The following is a 21,547-nucleotide window of genomic DNA, read 5'->3' as shown; positions in this document are numbered from 1 at the left end:
CTAAATCATTTTCCATCGAATTCGCTGCCAGCATTACAAATATGTGTATTTTTAAAATCTCATATTTTCTAATTCAGGGACCTCATTTCGACTAGTTATTTTTGTCACTTTTATAGCTTCCAGGATAAAATGCTGGTTAGGTTCTGTGGTTACGGTTTTCTGTCGATAGTTTTGCACCACGTGGCAAATCTGGATTTAACAGTCTTCACTTTGAGTCAAAATAAGTTGCAGACAAAGCAGAATCAGCTGTTCTTGGGCTCTGCCCTTTCCTCCATTGATTCAACACTTTTAAACTGCAAAGGACTTCACGGCTGTTTACCAGGTTCAGCCCTCACAATGGCCCAATGTTATTATTATTATTTATTTAAATTAACAAGCTATTATTATCTTTTAGCGTTTAATTGATTTATATAGTGCAAAATGCCCCAGATGGCTTCTAAGCGGTTTACAAAGCATGAAAAAACAATCGCAGAAAGTTGTTAAAATATGAAATAATTTAAAGCACGCCATCAATGAAAAATGCAATAAAGAAACCCCATTAAAATATTTATAACCCGCTCTTCATTGTTCACACAAGAGAGAGAGGGAGAGAAGCAACATTAAAATGCGATAAAACAATATTTCATTTAAATAGTGCTTTAAAAAAAGGCAAAATACAACAACAGGAGCGCATTAGCCAAGCGAGAGGCACCGTTGATTAATAGCTATGTTTTTACCTTGGGTGCATTTACACGTGGAGAATATGGCATCACTTTTCCTGATTATAATGCTAGCACTTCTTGTTTTTCTTTCATGCTGCTATACCTGTTGTGTTAGGGAACTGTGGCTTTCTGACTGATAGACTGGCGCATCATGCTAAAAAAAATAAACATCGTTGAGCATCATTGCTAGCCCCCCCTTTCCACCCGTGTGTGCTTCTGTTCCCCCATGATTCTTCCATGAAAACACAACAGAACTTTGTGCTGGCATGCTGCCCAAATTTTGCCACTTTACTACCACAAGTTTTGAGTTAAGGGACCTGCAAATGCCCCCCCTTCCAGCCAAATCAAATACAGTAACCGTGCAAACTTGTGTGCATTCAACTTGCAAGCATTTGGCTTTATGCTGATAATAAAAATTACATTTATAAAAAAAGGGGGGGCTGGATTCTGGGGGAAATGACTTTGGAAAATGACTGTATTGTTAACACTCGATTGGGAGCCGCCCAGAGTGGCTGGGGAAACTCAGCCAAATGGGCAGGGTATAAATTTTATTTATTTATTTATTTATTTATTTATTTATTTATTTATTATTTGGCAGTCCCCCACCATTGAACCCAATGAGTTTGACTCTATGCAATTTTGGCTTTAGGGGCGATCCCCGGAACGTAACCCACACCTAACTTGTAGGTCTCTCTTAATACAGAAATTAGTGCTGAATGTATGCTACATTCCATTAGTTTCCCCCAAGTGGCTTTTACATCATGTGAAAGCTGAAATATAAGGCAGATATTAACAGTTATGGAAATGGGAAGGGAAATGGGATAAACTCGTGTGAAGGTGGCCCTGATCTCAACACCCCATTGGTGTTGGTGCTCCTTGCAGTTGGCTGATCACCACAAATCTCTTGAGGACCAAATGACATTTTCTGCTGAAAGCTTAGCCTACAACTACAGTGGTACCTCGGGTTACAGACGCTTCAGGTTACGGACTCCGCTAACCCAGAAATACTACCTCGGGTTCAGAACTTTGCTTCAGGATGAGAACAGAAATCGTGCTCTTGCGGCGCGGCAGCAGCGGGAGGTCCCATTAGCTAAAGTGGTGCTTCAGGTTAAGAACAGTTTCAGGTTAAGAACGGACCTCCGGAACGAATTAAGTACTTAACCCGAGGTACCACTGTACACTGTATTTTTGCCTTGATAATTCCTCGAAGAAAGGGATGAACTTCCCCATCCCGTATACCTTTGCCTCCATAACAATCCTCCATCCCATTTCTGCGATGACCTAAAGAAAATTGGAGACATCTCTGTGCACTCACGTTTGACATAAGGTGCAGTTTCGTCGTGAGACTGAGATCTGGCAACTTGCCCCAGACCACACAGTAAATTCAGAGCAGAGGTAGGATACAGTGGTACCTCGAGTTACATACGCTTCAGGTTACAGACACTTCAGGTTACAGACTCCGCCAACCCAGAAATAGTACCTCAGGTTAAGAACTTTGCTTCAGGATGAGAACAGAAATTGTGTGACGGTGGCGCGGCAGCAGCAGGAGGCCTCATTAGCTAAAGTGGTGCTTCAGGTTAAGAACAGTTTCGGGTTAAGAACGGACCTCCGGAATTAATTAAGTACTTAACCCGAGGTACCACTGTACTCTGATCAAAGCACAGCTCTCCATCTGTCAGATATCACTGGTTATGCAGCTCTTACTTAGCAATAGTATGGGGTCCTAGGCACCTGGGACTATTACTCGGCTTGGATGACTGAATGCAAAACTCCCTGTGCATAGAATATTAGGTAAAGGTAAAGGACCCCTGGATGGTTACGTCCATTCAAAGGTGACTATGGGGTTGCGGCGCTCATCTCGCTTTCAGGCCAAGGGAGCTGGCGTTTGTCCACAGACAGTTTTCTGGGTCATGTGGCCATGACTAAACCACTACTGGAGCACGGAGGACTGTGAGAAGTGTCAGTGTGCACGGAAGCACCGTTTACCTATTTATCTATTTGCACCAGTGTGCTTTCGAACTGCTAGGTTGGCAGGAGCTGGGACCAAGCAAGTGGAGCTCACCCTGTTGCAGGGATTCGAACTGCCCACCTTCTGATCAGCAAGCCCAAGAGACTCCGTGGTTTAGAGATTTAGCCCGACATGTTGACTTTTTATGTGCATAGATTTGGGAGGCTTCCATCCCTCCCCTGGGAAAATGTTCTTTTTTCTGCATGTTACACAGTTGTATCGATCCTCAAACTATTTAGCTGATTATTATCAATAAAAAGCTTGTGAATGTTTATTCAAAACCAGCCAAGGAGTCCAGTTCACTTTGTTGCATCTTCAAATACTTTGTAAAGGGTTCCCATTCATATTTAAAGTCACAGTTATCCTTGTCCTGTAGCTTGTATGTCAGTTTTGCCAGTTCTGCATAGTCCATCAATTTTTCAATCCCCTGGGAAAATGTTCAACCATGCAATGCCCCGCCCCCATTATGATTTAGTCCTTGAACACTTTTACCACCTCTGCTGGTTCATGACTGAGCAGTGATTTGAACTTAGTGCTAATTATTCCCATCCATTTCCACCTACCCATCTTTGCATGGCCCCAAAGCTTTAGATCTGAGCCGTTTAGCAAATTGGTAATGTCCGCAAGATCTGGCTCCCTTGCTCCCTTCCCTGTTTTCACTGAATCTGGCTGGACAACTGAATCCTGTAACAGACAAACCGAGTAAAAACATTTTTGGTGTGTTATTTCCCGCACCTCACTTCTCGTTTCAGAACGATGGAGGTTTCCGTCAGTTTTCACAGAGGACAGTCTCCCATCACCAGTTCTTTGACTATTACCGCAACGAGATGTGTAAGTACATATCTGGCAAGAGCCAGGAAATAGGAATACTTGCCTGTTGTTTTTAATTACGGTTGATGTGCTGCTGGTTTTAAATTGCAGTGTCCCTATCAAAAAGTTTATATTCCTGGGAATGTACCGTATTTTTCGCTCTATAGGATGCACCCGACCATAGGACGCACCTTGTTTTAGAGGGGGAGAACAAGGGGAAAAAAACTCCCCCTCTCTGCTCAGCGCCCCTTCAGCGAAGTGGCAGGAGAAATGGAGCCCCTTCCATTTCTCCTCCCGCTTGGCTGAAGGGGTGCTGCACAGCTCTCCCTCTCTGCTGAAGCCAGGAGCGTCTTGCTCTCCCGGCTTCAGCAAAAGCAACACGAAGCCTCCGGAGCGTGGAGGGAGCGTTCCCTCTGCATTTCGGAGGCTTCGCGTTGCTATCACTGAAGCCAAGGAGCCTGTATTCGCTCCATAGGACGCACACACATTTCCCCTTAATTTTTGGAGGGGAAAAAGTGTGTCCTATAGAGCGAAAAATACGGTATCTGAATCCAGTCATCCAGATTTGCTCTTCCTTCTTCTAACCTCTCTGCCCCAAGATCAGATCAGGAGTGGAAAAGGTGATTTTGTCCAAACCTGGACTCCAATGATGTCTCTGGGCAGCTCTTTCTTCCACCCTGGGAGAGTTCAAAATAGATTATCAGAATGAACCAAGAGGCGACAACGAGATGATTCTTTCCACATACCGTACTTTTCCATGTATAAGGTCTTTTAATCAAAAATGATGCTAAAAATTGGTGGTTGTCTTATACACGGATAGTGGGATTGGTTGCTGCCGTGAGCTGGAGTTTGTCAGCGATTATTGGGCATGTTATTGGTGGCTGTGGCAAGGGCGGGTGTTGATTTGGCAACGCTTTTGCGACACATATGAGTGGCAGCAGTATGCATTTTTCGGATCATCAACTCTGGGCCACCCCACCCTCCAAATCTCAACTATGGGCAATCCTCCCCCCAAAAAGCTCAGCAACTCTAGGCAATCTCCCCCCATTTTCTTAATTTGGAGTCCCCCAAAATAGGGGGCGTCTTATACACAGGGGCATGTTATACATGGAAAAATACGGTATATTTCTCCCATTCATATTCTCTCTCTGTCTCTCTCTCTCTTTCTGTCCTCTGTTCCAGTCACCCCACCCACCTGCTTGCCCATTTCCCCACCTTTTCACCCCTCAATATTCTGTGCTATCAAGTTAATATGGGGCTGTCAGAGGAGTTGTTGATGTTTTTGCCTCTTTTGCTCCTGCCCTCACATTGAGCATTTCCTGGGCATCTGCAAACCTTAGTTTATCTTGAGTCTGCTGCTACCTCCTTTTTGTCTGTGGATGATACAGCTTTGGTTACATCGGCGGAAACAGGGGAAGACTTGAAAAGTTCTTATGTACACATGAGGCCCATTTGCTAGGGCTTCCAAAACCACTTCCTGTGGCAAGCCCCTTTGAGAAGCAGCTTTATCACTTAGCGCCCACCCAATGTCCTTGCCATTGGAGAAGAGTCCAGAGGTTAACGGCAAGCAGAGTTCAGACAGCAGTTTTACCATTATAAAGAGGACTCACAAAAGCAAAAACTCCTGCTAGTAGAGAATCCGGTGATTGTAGCAAGAATAAAACAACAATAAATTTTGCAAATTGAATTTATTTTATTTGTCTGCTATACTGAGACCATTTGTTAGCAGAGAGAGTAGGATCAACATTTTTTACAACAGACAGGGAGAAATGGTTACTCTTCAGGAGACTTCAATGCTAGTATTGTTGATCCAATTTTGCTTGTATTTTTTCCCCTTTGCATTGTGAAAAACTGTAAGCAAGAAGCGGGGAAATGGGGTGGGATGGGGCTGGTGGATTCTTATCTATTTATCTGAATTATCAGGGTTTTTTAAAGATATAAAAGAGAGAGGAATAAAACCAGCAGCCTGATCTTTGGTGAAGCCAACTTACTCATTTGGCATCCTAGCCCTGTATGCTGTTTTCATAAACAGGAAACACATTTGCATATTTTCACTGCCAGAAGAGGCAGCAGCTTCAGGAAAATACACTGCTGAAACAAGCAAGTCCTAAATATTACAGCTGCAGAAGACTTTCTTTCTTTCTTTCTTTCTTTCTTTCTTTCTTTCTTTCTTTCTTTCTTTCTTTCTTTCTTTCTTTCTTTCTCTCTCTCTTTCCTGTGCTATTAAGATATTATTTTACTTGCTAAGAGAGGGGGGGGGGAGTAAGGAGAACAACTGAATTTAGGCTGTCCATAAATTCAGGTAGGCTTTATAAACATTAGATAGAAATTTGGAAAAATTGTATCTTCAGGGCCAGACAACAAATAAATGAAGAACCTCATTAAGATTTTTTGTTTGTTTGTTTCTGGTTTAGTTTAGGGTGGTTGTTTTACAAAACAACAACAACCCAATTTGGATACCCTTAAGAGTGATGAATGATGAGAACTGTTTTAAAGGTTTGTGCATGTGATCAAAATTCTACTGCATTTCCTCCACCTGAAAATGAATGGATTTGCAAATTCCTTTAAGTGCGCAACAGAGATTATGAGCCAATCCAATGCAGTAGGTGACTTCACAGTAGAACAGAGATGGAATTTTGCCATTCTTATTGGTACTGTAGATCCTCTGATGCGCCTTGTGAACTGGTTATGTTTTCGGCGTAGTGCAATGCACACACACACACACACACACACACACACTTTTATTCTTTTTGTAAACCACTTTGTGGGTTTTTCCAACAACAACCCAGCGGTATATACATTTTCTGAAATAAATGAATAGTAAATATAATTCCAGCAAATATAATTATGATCTTTCCTTCTCTTTTTCCCCCCATAGGCAAATGGCATTATTGCACTTATAGTTATCCTGGTATTGCTGCTGTTGCTGGCGCTTGCCCTCATGTGGTGGTTTTGGCCCCTGTGCTGCAAAATAGTGAGTGAAATAAATCTGCAACGTGACATTCTTATCTCTTCCGCCTATGTTATCTTGGTAGCAAATGGCTGACTTCATTGTACCATACACAGTTAGACTGTGGAACTTGCTCCCAGAAAATGCAGAGACAGCTGCTCTGTGATCCTTGGACGAAGGGTCATATAGAAATCTAATAAATACAAATAATAGATTAAAAATCCACTATTGCAGGCGGAATGCCTTGTGACTCCCAGTGAATGGTATTCACAGTGGAGAGAGGGCTGTTGCTTTCATGGGGCCTGTCTACAGGCTTCCCACAGACATCTGGTTACCACTGTGAGATTACTATGCTGGACCATAAGGGCCTTTATCCTGATCTAGCAAGTCTATCTTTTTCTGCAACTGTTGCATTAGCGGGCCAACAAGCCAGGAGGTCTTCCATTTTTGCTTCCTGAAATATACTCAGAGTCGCAAAGTGATTTCATGCTCTTTATTCAGCTCATAGTGGTGAGGAGGAATGAATGAAAGTCCCCTCAATGTATCTGCTTTATATACATTATTTACACAATGGGCTGCACATGATTGGCTAATTCTGGAATTCTACTGTAAGCCAATCAGGTTGTGGATTCACTTATATCTGGAGCATGATTGGGTGGTTCCTGCCAACCACTCATACTGCTGCATTGTTCTAGGACCAATCAGACTGCTGCAGTTTGGATCCTATTCAACTCAGTACATAACACTTCCTGTTTTGCCCGAACTATGGTTTAGTTCAGCTTCAAACCATGGCTTCATAATACCATGGTCTGCTTCGAAGTTGTGAGTCTACTACTGTTATGACAGTCATACCTCGGAAGTAGAATGCCTTGCAATTTGAACGTTTTGGCTCCAAACCCGGAAGTGGTTGTTCCGGTTTGCGAACGTTCTTTGGAATCCGGACGTCCGACATGGCTTCCGATTGGCTGCAGGAGCTTCCTGCAGCCAATCGGAAGCTGCGCCTTGGTTTCCAAATGTTTTGAAAATCGAACGGACTTCCGGAGCGTATTCTGTTTGAGTTCTGAGGTACGACTGTATTATTATTGCTGTTAATGTTATTATTTATTGAATTTATATACCGCCCTATACCCAGAGGTCTTGGGGCAGCTCACAGAACAAACCACAAAATATATAACCAACCCAATAACAACCCCCCCCCCAAAGACCACATTTTAAAAGGGCATAGGATGTCAATCAAAGCAACCAAAAGGTTAAAAAGGAACATTTTTACCTGGTTCCTAAAGGTGTATAATGAAGGTGCCAGGAGAACTTCCCTGGGGAGAGGTTTCCATATTTGGGGAGCCACTGCAGAGAAGGCCCGTTTTCATGTTGCCACCCTCTGGGCAAAGCCGAAAATTAAGGCTACTGGAAAATTTCCTGGTTTGTTCGTTCGTTTGCTCTGTCACGTGAACAGAGGCACAGAAGGGCTGGGACCATAAGAAGCTTTCACATTTCAACATAATGAGACAGTATATGATTGTCCAAATGTGACCGCAGTCTCCAAGCCACACCTCACATCTTCCCAACTGTAATACAGTGGACGCTCGGGTTGCGAATGTGATCCATGCGGAATGCACGTTCGCAATCCGCAGCATTCGCAACCCGTGCCTGTGCGTCTGCGCAGGCGTGGGTTGCGAGTCGGTGCTTCTGCGCATGCGCAAAGTACAATTTAGCGCTTCTGTGCATGCGCGACTGCTGAAACCCTGAAGTAACCCATTCCAGTACTTCCAGGTTTTGGCAGTCCGCAACCAGAAAAAATGCAACCTGAAGCAGATGCAACATGAGGTGTGACTGTATGTGGATTGCAGGATTGTTGCAAAGAATGGGTGAGGCAGTTTGCTTGGAGCCCTTTTGACACTGAAAAAGTGCCATATAATAGTATTAACAGGTTTTTGTTTTTGTTTGGGTAAGACTGTAGGAAGTTGCTTTCATAGCAAATCAGAACATACTGGCTGGTCGTGACTCTTTTGGTTTGCAAACTAGGCAAAGATACTAGGGACTGAACCTGGGACTTATTGTATGCAAAGCAGGTGCTGTTCTACCGAGCAACCTTAAGCATCTTTCATTCCTCCTGTATTCTTTTTGTTCATATCTGTGTCCCAAGATGAGCCTTGATGGCTGGTGAGAATAAGGCTCGTATTCTATTTCAGCAACTGAAACTGATTTGCTTAAGGCACCTCTTTATTTATCCCTTGTCTACAGCCTTGTCGGTTAGCTCAGTTGGTTAGAGTATGGTGCTGAAAATGCCGAGGTCACAGGTTTGATCCCCGTACGGTTACATATTCCTGCATTGCAGGGGGTAGGACTAGATGACCCATACATTAATGTATATTTACCATATTTTTCACTCTATAGGACACATTTTCCCCCCTCCAAAAATTAGGATGTGTGTACGTCCTATGGAGCGAATGCAGGCTCCTTGGCTTCGGCGATAGCAACGCGAAGCCTCCGAAGCGCAGAGGGAGCGCTCCCTCTGTGCTCCGGAGGCTTCTCGTTGCTTTTGCTGAAGCCTGGAAAGCGAGAGGGGTCAGTGCGCACCAACCCCTCTCGCTCTCCAGGCTTCAGGGATGGCCGTCTGAAGCCTTTGGAGCGCAGCGCGAGTTCCCGTTGCGCTCTGCAGGCTTCGTGTTCCTTTTACTGAAGCCAGGAGAGCAAGACTCTTCAGGCTTCAGCAGAGAGGGAGAGCTGCGCAGCGTCCCTTCAGCGAAGCAGGAGGAGAAATAGAAGGGGCTCCATTTCTCCTGCCGCTTTGCTGAAGGGGCGCTGAGCAGACAGGGGGAGATTCCCCCCCCCTTGTTCTCCTCCTCTAAAACAAGATGCGTCCTATGGTCGGGTGCGTCCTATAGAGCAAAAAATACGGTAATTCTTTATCTAAAAAATGAGAGCATAATATATTACATTCCTATGATTCTATCTTAAAAATAAAAAATACTGTAGGGCTAGAGCAGCAGCAGCAACAACAACAACAAAAGGACGTTGAAGGGGAAATATGCTGTCCCTCCTCTTCCCATTCAGCTTTCTTTTTGGCAGTCGCCAGTTGGCATCTAACATGTCAGATGAATTGGGCATGCTGTTTAATTTTTGGCAGGAGCCAGTTGAAAGCCTCCCCCCGTCCCACTTGATCTACAGTCCATGCACACAACCAGGTTGTTGGTTTTTCTTTTTTTACTTCTTTCTCTCCTTTCCCCCCCATCCATCCCCCCCTTTTTTTAAAAAAAGGAGTTTACTGTTGACAGTTCTTTCACTCTTCTCTGAATGTTAGAACATATGACTGCATCAAGCTGGCTCTGGGCTCTGGCGCTGACATTTCTTAATGCCCACCTCGTTCGAACATTTGAAAAGTGTTAATGAGCAGATCAAAGGGACTGTTGCCTGAAGCAACTCGTTTTTAAATAATAAAAAAATACATTTATAGTTTTTTTTAATTAAAAGAGAGAAAGAAAGAAAGAAAGAAAGAAAGAAAGAAAGAAAGAAAGAAAGAAAGAAAGAAAGAAATCAGCTGCCCTCCAAAATAGTCGCCTTAATTTTATTTTATTTTTCTTTTCGCGGCTAAATAAAATACGAAGCAGGCCGTTCCTGACAACGATGATAATATAACCAAACTCAAATAAAATTGGAGAAGACTCAAAAGTCTGCATATGGTAAATAAACTGGAGATTGAGTCTCCTGGGCCCTTGGGATGGTATTTAAGAAATCTGAATTAAACAGAAATGCTGGCCGCCTTGCAATATTATGTCTTTTAACATCTGCAAGTTCTCAGGCTGCAGAAGTTGCCTACGCCCCCCCTCCCCCATGATAAGGATGCTTATCTTTATTTTGAAAGGAAAGATCAATCAAATTAATTTGTGGGCAGAATGCTAGTATTTGAACATGTGACTTTGTGCAAAGTACGCAGGTTACCTGGGTCCATTTGATGCAGGTCTTCTGACACAGCTAAGAGGAGAGAGGAGATTGCAAAAGAACCTCGTCCCTAGCACACTGAGCTGTGCTTTATAGAAGAAAAACTTGAGTACCATTTTTATTCATGCACTTATTAACAAATTTACAGAACTGATAATAATAATAATAATAATAATAATAATAATAATAATAATAATAATAATAATAATAATAATAATAATTTATTTATACCCCGCCCATCTGGCTGGGCTTCCCCAGCCACTCTGGGCGGCTTCCCAAAAAATATTAAAATACTGTAATACACCAAACATTAAAAGCTTCCCTAAACAGGGCTGCCTTCAGATGTCTTCTAAAAGTCTGGTAGTTGTTCTCTTTGACATCTGGTGGGACGGCATTCCACAGGGAGGGTGCCACTACCAAGAAGGCCCTCTGCCTGGTTCCCTGTAACTTAGCTTCTCGCAGTGAGGGAACCGCCAGAAGGCCCTCAGTGCTGGACCTCAGTGTCCGGGCAGAACGATGGGGGTGGAGACGCTCCTTCAGATATACTGGACCGAGGCTGTTTAGGGCTTTAAAGGTCAGCACCAACACTTTGATACGCTCTCTTCCTTCCACTATTGGCCTCCAAGGTGGTGTGGTCTGACCAAGGCAGAATTGATGTGGATGCTATACTTCTGTTGATGCAGCCTAGAACACCATTAGCTTTTTATTTCTGCTTCTTCACACTGCTGACTCATGTTTACCTTGTAGTCCACTAAGACCCCCAGGTACTTTTAACATGTGCTGCTAGTAAGTCAGTTGTTGCCCGCTCCCATCTTATTTTTGTGCATCTCGTTCTTCCTGCCTAAGTGCAGAATCTGACATTTGTCCCTATTGAAATTCTCTTGGTTCATTTGGGCCCAGGTCTCCAATCTGTTAAGGTCATTCTGAATCCCTATTCTGCCTTCTGCGGCATTAGCAACCCCTCCCAGTTCGGTGTTATCTGCAGAATCGATGAGCATCCCTCAATTTCTTCATCCAAGTCATTTATGAAGATGTTAAATAACAGCGGGCCCAGGACAGAATCCTGTGGCACCCCACTTTCCACTTTCCTTCCAGGATAACAAGGAACCATGAATGAGTACCGTATTTTTTGCTCTATAAGACTCACTTTTTCCCTCCTAAGAAGTAAGGGGAAATGTGTGTGCGTCTTATGGAGCGAATGCTGGCTGCGCAGCTATCCCAGAAGCCAGAACAGCAAGAGGGACTGCTGCTTTCATTGCGCAGCGATCCCTCTTGCTGTTCAGGCTTCTGAGATTCAGAATATTTTTTTTCTTGTTTTCCTCCTCCAAAAACTAGGTGCGTCTTGTGGTCTGGTGCGTCTTATAGAGCGAAAAATATGGTACTCTTTGGGTTTGGTCAGTCAAACTGGCTACAAATCCACCTAACAGTTACCGACATTTTATCAGCTTCTTCACAAGAATGTAATACCAATACATGTCTTTAGGCGCTAGGCAAAAACCTTCCTCTTTACTCAGGCCTTCAGCCATTAAATTATCTATGGGCTGTTAAAGGTGTGTGTGGGGGGGGAGGAATAATCATTACAGTTATTTTTATTATTATGCTTTCTATTACTGTGCTTTGTTTTATGTCTTTATTATTATGCTCTGTAAAAATACATTTTAATGTTATACACTGCCCTGAGGTCTTTTCATAAAGGGCAGTTTGTGTATGTATGTATCTGTATCTATCTATAGCTATAGCTATAGACATATTATACAGTCAAACCTCTGTTGTCAAATGGCTCCGTTTTCGAATGTTTTGGCTCCCAAACGCCAAAAACCCAGACGTAAACGCTATGGTTCCCGAACTTTTTTGGAACTTGAATGTCCAATGTGGCTTCTGTTTTGAGTTTCCCTATTGAATTGAGGTTTCCACTTTCAGGTTTCGAACGTTTCGGAAGTCGAATGGTCTTCCAGAACAGATTACAATCTAAAACTGAGGTTCCACTGTATACATGTTTGTGTGTGTATAAAAATCTCAGTAGCAGAGAATTTGAAGCTAGGTTATCCTGTTACTATGCAAGTCTCAATGATCTTTGCCTTTTGTCTTTTATCCTCTATTACACTCCCCCCTCCCCAAATTAGGTCATTAAGGACCCTCCTCCCCCTCCACCACCAGCTCCAGTAGAGGTAAGTTGTGAAAGTGCTTCAAAGGTTGGTTACTGCAGACACATTTTTCTGTCTTGGAGCCAGTGACTCAGAAATGTAAATAAGCAAAGCTGGAGATACTTGCCCATTCCTTATATCCCAGGTGGTACCTTTTCCTGCTCTCTTCCAGAATCAGCTGGTTATGTAGATGGGATGGGGTACAGAAACGTGGAACATGATGACATCATGAGTTGGATAGGTGGTCCTACACGTTATGAAAGGAAGGCAGATAATTCAGGGATGCCATTTCCAATGAAAGCTCTGTTTTGAGTCTAATGTATATATCTGCCTTAAGAGGGTATCATTTATTTTACAGTGGTACCTCGGGTTACAAACACCTTGGATTAGAAACACTTAGGGTTACAAACTCCGCTAACCTGGAAGTAGTACCTTGGGTTAAGAACTTTACCTCAGGATGAGAACAGAAATTGTGCAGCAGTGGCAGTGGAGGGCCCCATTAGCTAAAGTGGTACCTCAGGTTAAGAACGGTTTCAGGTTAAGAACGGACCTCATGAACGAATTAAGTTCATAACCAGAGGCACCACTTTATTGGGTTATTATCTTCATGAAGGAGAGTCCCATGATGAGGGCTTTGAGCTAGACAGAATGCTATTTTATTTCATTTTTAAATTTATATAAAATGATAAGTTCTAAATGAACAATGAATTGCAAATGATAACGGAAGGCAGTTTACGACACGTAACGCAAATGTCACTACGTAACGTGATATCTATATGGCATCAAAATCAAAACAATGATAGAAATGTAGTTATGTAATAAAATACGGTTTCTCTTAATGGCATGAAAAATAAGGTTGGGGAGGAGGAAATCAGAAACAGGATGTCTAAAATACAGAAACAGTGCACAGGTACACAATATTATCTCAAAGGTAGCTCTTAATCCTGGCCACACAGAAAATGACAGGCCCTCCCAGCTCACACTCTTTCCTCTCCCGGTCTTTCACTTTGAGTGAACTTCAGTTCCCTGAGTCTCACTCAGGGCCCTTCCACTTTCTGTTATACAGTTTCCTGTGGTTTCTGCCCTTGGCTCCCAATGGTGTCCCAGAATTGGAGGTAACAGAGGGGTAATTCCCTCTAGTATCTGTCCCTTCAAGGTACTCCCACTAGCAAGTCACCTGGCAGACTGCTTACCCATTTTCTCTTCCCCACCCTGAAAACAAACCCCAAATGTTTTGCCTGAAGAAGCTTGATTCTACCTTTTTTGCAGCGTGATAGTGGTTATGGCGACTCCTGATGTTATTTGGGGTATTTTAGAAACATGTTTAATCATATACCACCCCAGTTTAAGTCCTGGTAGTCAAACGAGTAGCAATAAACAAAGCAAATATTGGCAGTTGAGTGTAGGGCGATATTCCTGTATATGTGGCATACTCCATTAGACAGATTGGCTCCCCAGAAGTACATAGGTAAAGGGCCTGTGTTGCTCAAATGGGAATTGGGGTGTAATAGACACTTCAAAATGCATTGCACTGCAAATTGATTTTCCTTGCACATAACCAGAATCTCAGCTTTATGCGTTCTGCGGATGAAATCACTGGGAAGGAGGGAGGGGGGAAATTGCTTTCTGATTCAGAGAAGATCTTATTCACGCTTTCCCCTGCTCCCCTAGAAGCAGAGCTTTAAACACGGGAGCATCTTCTGATCATATCAAATATCTCAGATGTGTATATATATATATATATATTTACTTAAGTGCTCTCTTCAATAAAAGCTTATTTCCAAGTTGCACCGTGTACATCAGTTATGCATCCAGCCAGTCAGTATATTTTAAGATGCTCTGAAACTGAAAGGATAGTACATCGTTCTGGGGCAATCCTAACCAAGTCTACTTGGACAGGCTTCCTCAAACTCGGCCCGCCAGATGTTTTTGGCCTACAAGTCCCATGATCCCTAGCCAGCAGGACCACTGTTCAGGGATGATGGGAATTGTAGTCTCAAAACATCTGGTGGGCCGAGGCTGAGGGAGCCTGTACTTGGAACTACAGTGGTGCCTCGCAAGACGAAATTAATTCGTTCTGCAAGTTTCTTCGTCTTGCGGATTTTTCGTCTTGCGAAGCACGGATGCACCCTGGTATTAACGGTTTTAAGAAAACGGAAACAAACTCGCAAGACGTTTCGTCTTGCGAAGCAAGCCCATAGGGAAATTCGTCTTACGGAACGACTCCAAAAACGGAAAACTCTTTCGTCTTGCGCGTTTTTTGTCTTGCGAGGCATTCGTCTTGCGAGGTACCACTGTATTAAATTCAGTAGGACTTACAAACAGGGTTACGGTTGCAACCTTAAATTACTTTAAGGTAATAGCATTTCTTTCTTTATTTCGTAAAATCCGGATACAGTGGTACCTCGAGTTACATACGCTTCAGGTTACATACGCTTCAGGTTACAGACTCCGCTAACCCAGAAATAGTGCTTCAGTTTAAGAACTTTGCTTCAGGATAAGAACAGAAATCGGGCTCCGGCAGCGCTGCAGCAGCAGGAGCCCCCATTAGCTAAAGTGGTGCTTCAGGTTAAGAACAGTTTCAGGTTAAGAACGGACCTCCGGAACGAATTAAGTACTTAACCTGAGGTACCACTGTACCACTTAATAGCAAAACAGAAAAACCCTCAAAAGCGGTTTACAAAGAGAATAAAACAATAGAATTATCCGTTGAAACAACTATTAAGAACATTTTTTAAAAGTGAAATAAACTAAAAAGAGATTAAAGCATATATACATTGACATCCTGCAGGTCTGGGTAGACTTATCAAACCAAAAATCTTTTTCGAAAGTCCTGTAAAGAGTATGGTGAAGGTGCCTACCTGATTTCAGTAGGCAGGGAGTTCCAAAGTGCAGGTGCTACAACCCTAAAATATAGATTTTTTTACAAATGTGAAACAGGTGCTATGTGTCACTTGTAACAGTGCCAGTTATGCAGATCAAAGTGGTTGACCTTGAGGGTAAGGCCACCTCTCAAATAAATTAGTCCCAAATTGCCAAGGGCTTTATGTCACACTGCGTGGAGGAAAAAACTTTAAACACGTAGCAGAGTTCCCCAAAAATAGACCAGAGGCAATTGTATTCCATCCAGCAGAGCTTTAGTGCTATGGAAGGCAAATGAGCATAATGGTCACAAATCCAATACATTGGCACAGTCCATAAGAAATCCAGTTGCAGCAGACTTAAATTAAACTTGACAAGAACTTATAATAAGACTAAACCTTAACACTATAGCATACGGAACACCACACTAGAACAAAGAGATAGGAAGAGGAAGTGAGTGAAAGCCAAGCTCCTCCTGGCTTGACTATTATAGTCACCCTGACCTTGACAGAAAGATAACAGAACAAGTTTAAACCAGTTGTACAGTCATACCTCGGGTTATAGGCGCTTCAGGTTGTGTTTCTTCAGGTTGCGGACTGACAAAACCTGGAAGTACCAGAATGGGTTTTGGCGGTCGTGCTTGCGCAAAAGTGCTAAATTGCGCTTTCCACATGCGCAAAGCTGCCGAATCACAACCAACACGTGTGCAGGTGGGGGTTGCGAATGTGCATCTCACAGATCATGTTCGCAACCCGAGCTTCCACTGTACAGTGGTGCCCCGCAAGACGAACGCCTCGCAAGACGGAAAACCCGCTAGACGAAAGGGTTTTCCGTTTTGGAGGCGCTCTGCAAAACGAATTTCCTTATGGGCTTGCTTCGCAAGACGAAAATGTCTTGCGAGTTCCTGCGGGGTTTTTCCCCTTTCCCCCCTTTTCCTAAGCAGCTTATCAGCTGATCTGCTGATAAGCCGCTTAACAGCTGATCACTAAAAGCCGCTAAACCGCTAATAGCGCTAATCCGCTAAGCTGTCAATGGGCTTGCTTCGCAAGATGAAAAAAACGCTAAACGAAGAGCCTCACAGAACGGATTAATTTCGTCTTGCGAGGCACCACTGTACTCAGCTTCCCAAAAGGAATAACCCAAACATGAGAAACCTTCTGCCTGTTTCTTTCACACAGAAAGACACTTTCCAGAACACTCTTGAATTAATTAGAATAGGAAAGAGCTCTACACATCAGATCAATGCTCTGTGCTAAGAAATGCAAACTGACACTTTTACATACTAATAGTAACACCTGATTCCCTCTCCCCTCGGAACATAGTTTAGGGTTCAGGCATAATACTAGACTGTGGTTAATTGAAATCAGAAAGTTCTGAGCTCATCCTTGCAAGCATGCTGGGTGAAGGAAGGGGAGAGAAAGGCTGGGTTTGGTCAACCCAAAGGAGACAATTCACCATCTCCTATTTTCATTAGATCCCTTTCTTCAGAAAGGGCCAATAGCAAGTTGGTTGGAAAAGACCTCTAGCCTAAGAGCAATTTCTTTCCCTTTTAAACAAACATCTCCCCTTCAAATCTCTTTTGGGTTTTTCCCCAGGAAGAAGAAGAAGACCCCTTGCCTAACAAGAAATGGCCAACTGTGGATGCTTCCTACTATGGCGGGCGAGGAGTTGGAGGAATTAAAAGAATGGAGGTTTGTTTTGTTGAGCCTTGAGTCGCTGCCGCTCGAGATGCAAAGCTGTGAGGCGCTAGTGGTGTCTCTCGGCTTTGCCTCTGGAGCTGGCAACTGTGTGCTGTGTCACGTGTTACCATGATAAGCCAGGAAAATGGAAGTTCTGCTCTGCTCCCCTGTAGTTCTCCAACAAAGGGGGAAATGTGTAGGAGAGAGGGGCCGGAGGAGGAGATAGGGGCTAGAGCCCTCTTACTGGAGCCACTCAGAGTAGACAATACTGATCTCAATGGATGCAGTATGATGGAGACTCCTGTGTTCCTGTGCAACTGACCCTCCTTGCTGCTCTTCTTAGTGGCCTCCTACTTGGGACCGGGAGAGACATCACCTTGCCAACAAAGGTCCGTTTAGTTAAAGCTATGGTTTTCCCAGTAGTGATGTATTGAAGTGAGAGCTGGACCATAAAGAAGGCTGATCGCCGAAGAATGGATGCTTTTGAATGACGGTGCTGGAGGAGACTCTTGAGAGTCCCATGGACTGCAAGAAGATCAAACCGATCCATTCTGAAGGAAATCAGCCCTGAGTGCTCACTGGAAGGACAGATCCTGAAGCTGAGGCTCCAATACTTTGGCCACCTCATGAGAAGAGAAAACTCCCTGAAAAAGACCTTGATGTTGGGAAACACAAGGAGAAGGGGACGACAGAGGACGAGATGGTTGGGCAGTGTTCTCGAAGCTACCAGTATGAGTTTGACCAAACTGCGGGAGGCAGTGGAAGACAGGAGTGCCTGGCATGCTCTGGTCCATGGGGTCACGAAGAGTCGGACACGACTAAACTACTAAACAACAACAACAACAACTTGGGACCGGGTCAGGGATAGGGAACCTGGGCTCCACACCAGGGGTCATTGGGTGACGGCTCTCCTCACCATTGGCCATGGTGACTGTGGCGGACAGGAAGTGGAGTCCTACAACATAATGCAGGTGTCGGGAGCCAGCCAGCAGTAAATTGCATGGAGTAAGTGAACTCTTTATTAGAAAAACAGGATCTGCCAGGGGTGCCAGGCCTAACGTGCACAGCAACTGTTTTTCAGTAGCCCCACTATTGCTGCCACTCTGTTCCAGTCTCACCCATGTAAGCTGCAGTAATGCCAGGGGGCATGAGGGTGGCTCTGCCCCGCCCTATTGGATGCTATTGGAGGGCCCTGCTAGATTGGCAAAGGCTGGACCAAAGGCTGGATCTTGTGTTGGTTCCCTCAAGGCTCTTCTTGCAGCTCAAGGAAATCTTACGTGTTATTTTTTGAGGTCTATAGATCATGGTTGCTTTGAGCTCACTCACGCGGTTCTGATATGTGATTTGATGTCAAGTTGGATTTTTCAAGTTAAAATGGGCTTCTTTTTAATATTTTTAATTTTTTAAAAAAGCGTCCCTCAGTTGACTATTTTTTAATTGTCGCCAGATTGACTTACTTCTCCTGATGTCAGACTTCTTGGAATTTCCCCCTTTAAATTTATTCATAGGGCAGTTTTAGGCATCTCTCCACAGAATTAGGGAAGAACTGATTTCATCGGTTTCATTTCTTCAGGGCTTTGAAAAAGAGAGAGAGAGGCTTGTTTCTACAACTGAATGCCGAAAAGAAGAAGAGAACAAGTCTTTTCAAGACATGTTACAATCCTTTTGGAAAAAATTACAGTGTGGCATCAGTATTCTCATCTGCAGACCATGTGTATCAGAAGCTCCTATTGTTCCACAGCTGGCGCAGTGTAGTGGTTAAAAGCATGATCTGCAAATCCCATGAACTCATGGGAGGTGGTGGTCTGGCTTAGGCAAGGCACTGTCTCTTAGCCCCAGGCCCAAATCTATTTTATGTTGTTGATCATGTGGGCTGATGGTCCAGTGCTGCAGCATCTGGAATGCAATGGGATTCACTTCTGAGTAGATATACTTGGGGTTCTTCTGTAACTTAGAGCTTAATAGAGAATTATACTTGAATCAGTACATCTGTTTTTGCAACTGTAAGATTCCAATTTGCATGTGGCTTAGCATGAATGGGGACGCGGGTGGTGCCGTGGGTTAAACCACAAAGCCTAGGACTTACCAATCAGACGGTCGCGGTTCGAATCCCTGCGACGGAGTGAGCTCCCGTTGCTCGGTCCCTGCTCCTGCCAAGCTAGCAGTTCGAAACCACGTCAAAGTGCAAGTAGATAAATAGGTACCACTCTGGCGGGAAGGTAAACGGCATTTCCGTGCGCTGCTCTGGTTTTCCAGAAGCGGCTTAGTCATGCTGGCCACATGACCCGGAAGCTGTATGCCGGCTCCCTCGGCCAGTAAAGCGAGATGAGCACCGTAACCCCAGAGTCGGCCACGACTGGACCTAATGGTCAGGGGTCCCTTTACCCTTTACTTTTATCTTAGCATGAATGAGCAAACATGCAGGTTCCTGGACTGAAGATTGCCATAGTGTTCCTTCCTTGGTTCTGCTGCTGCTGCTCCATCAAGGGGGAAGCCATAGTTTGGCTTAAGGTTACATTTGAAAACCAGGTGTGTGTAACCAAGGTTTGTTCTTGCTTTACCACTTGGGAGAGACAAACCATAAGCCCAGGTTTGGATGTAATGTGAAGCCCAAGCATGGTTTAGCCCTGGCAGTTCTGCAGCACCAGGGGAGGGGTCCATGATCTTTGGTCTGGGAGTCCACCTGCGTGCTGGTTTGCAGTGAGCCAAGGCCACCTTGACCACTGGCTTGAGCACTGTGTGTCCCTACACAAGGCCGCTTTGAGAATGGGTCTTGCTTTCTGCAGGTTCGCTGGGGCGATAAAGGGTCGACTGAAGAAGGCGCCCGACTAGAGAAAGCCAAAAATGCTGTGGTGACAATCCCTGAGGAACCGGATGAGCCATTTCAGCCTAGACCTCCGAGACCCAAGCCTACCTCATTGCCTGCTCAGGAAAAGTGGTACACGCCTATTAAGGTACACCCTTGGTCTTTTGTCATTGAAAGCAGTCTTTGCTTTGCAGTTGTCTAATGGGGCAAATTGGGACAGCTGGGAAGCCTGGGGAAACCAAGCCCCCATTTATACAAATTTAAGACCACTGGGGGAAACAGCATTGGCAGTGGGTTGCTGAGAGGGTAGTGGAAGCCCCAACCTGTGATGGCACTGCAGTGTGCGCACAAAGAGAACATCTGGAGGTATTAGGAGCCTTGATTCTTGAACCAGGCTTCCTTCAGGTTAGCTCATGTCAAGGGATAGGGCATGATCCTATCAAGGTGCATGGAGCCAACTAGATATCTCATGGGAGAGGGATGGGGGACTTATTTATTTATTTATTTATTTTTACAAACATCAAATTCAAAATCCATATTCATTTTCTAACATAAGCCTATTACATAGATTACCTAAATTAAAATATATCTAATGGCTCTAGGCTTCCCTTTGCTGTATGTAAATACAACACAATTAACAAATTATATTATAAATGATATTATAGGTTCCCATATATCCCCCACTCGCTTCACCCATGTGTGATCTCAATATTTTACTTCTTCCATCTTGTTGTGTTGTTATAATTTAATAATTATTCAGTTGATTCTATTATTATTTTCTTGCTTACCCCTGCACGTTTTACGCATTCTCTATTAATATTTCAATTCCGGAACCATATTTTATCATGTCTTCCTTCACTCCATCCCACTCTCTAATTATTCTGTGATTTGAGTGGCCTCTAATAATTGCCACCAATTTTGCCATTTCTATGAACTGGCAGAGTTTGTTTTGCCATTCTAATAGTGATGGGATTTTCTATGGGAGAGGGATGGGGGACTTGTGGCCCTCTGGATGTTCTTGGACTCCCAACTCCCATCGTGGTCAGGGATGATGGGTGTTGTAATCCAACAACACCTGGAGGGCAACACATTCTCCCTCCCCGTGGATGTTAAAGGCATCACCGCATTAAGGAAAGAGCAGCAATTGGAAGGGGTAGAGTCAGGAAAGAATGGGAGTGTGCAGGGCCTGAAGGCTGTGGTGGAACTCAAAAGAGAAGATGCAAGTTGGCTGGGTGGAGAGAAGAGTATTATTATTATTATTATTATTATTATTATTATTATTATTAATATATTACCCTATACCCAGAGCTCTCAGAGTGGTTCCCATGGAAAGATCACAGTACAGTGGTACCTCTGGTTGTGAACGGGATCCATTCCGGAGGCCCGTTAGCAACCTGAAAAGAACGCAACCCGTGTCTGCACATCTGTACACACGCAGGTGTCATGTGGTGTCATTTTGCACATTTGTGCATGCGTGAGCGGCGAAACCCGGAAGTAATCCTTTCTGGTACTTCCGGGTCGCCGTGGGACGCAACCTGAAAACGCGCAACCTGAAGCAAACGTAACATGAGGTATGACTGTATATAAAATAAAAATAAAGCAATAACCCAATAATACACTCCCCCCCCCAAAAAAGAGCCACATTTTA

The 21,547-nt window shown here is 43.9% G+C and overlaps 1 protein-coding gene across 1 annotated transcript in view; it reads left to right on the top strand.

Moving 5' to 3' along the window:
* The window catches only part of ANTXR2 (ANTXR cell adhesion molecule 2), a 157,683-nt gene that overhangs the window by 73,708 nt on the left and 62,428 nt on the right, over positions 1-21,547 (top strand). Inside the window, exons 11-15 of the mRNA XM_081925103.1 lie at positions 3,462-3,540; positions 6,398-6,493; positions 12,532-12,576; positions 17,010-17,105; positions 19,880-20,047. Coding sequence (XP_081781229.1) covers positions 3,462-3,540; positions 6,398-6,493; positions 12,532-12,576; positions 17,010-17,105; positions 19,880-20,047 — 484 coding nt within the window. The remainder of the gene's footprint in view (positions 1-3,461; positions 3,541-6,397; positions 6,494-12,531; positions 12,577-17,009; positions 17,106-19,879; positions 20,048-21,547) is intronic.

Source organism: Podarcis melisellensis (assembly GCF_964234715.1).
Source record: "Podarcis melisellensis genome assembly, chromosome: 9".
In the NCBI taxonomy this organism is placed as follows: domain Eukaryota; kingdom Metazoa; phylum Chordata; class Lepidosauria; order Squamata; family Lacertidae; genus Podarcis; species Podarcis melisellensis.
The sequence above is the reverse complement of the archived record's forward strand: the minus strand, read 5'-3'. Positions and strand labels throughout refer to the sequence as shown.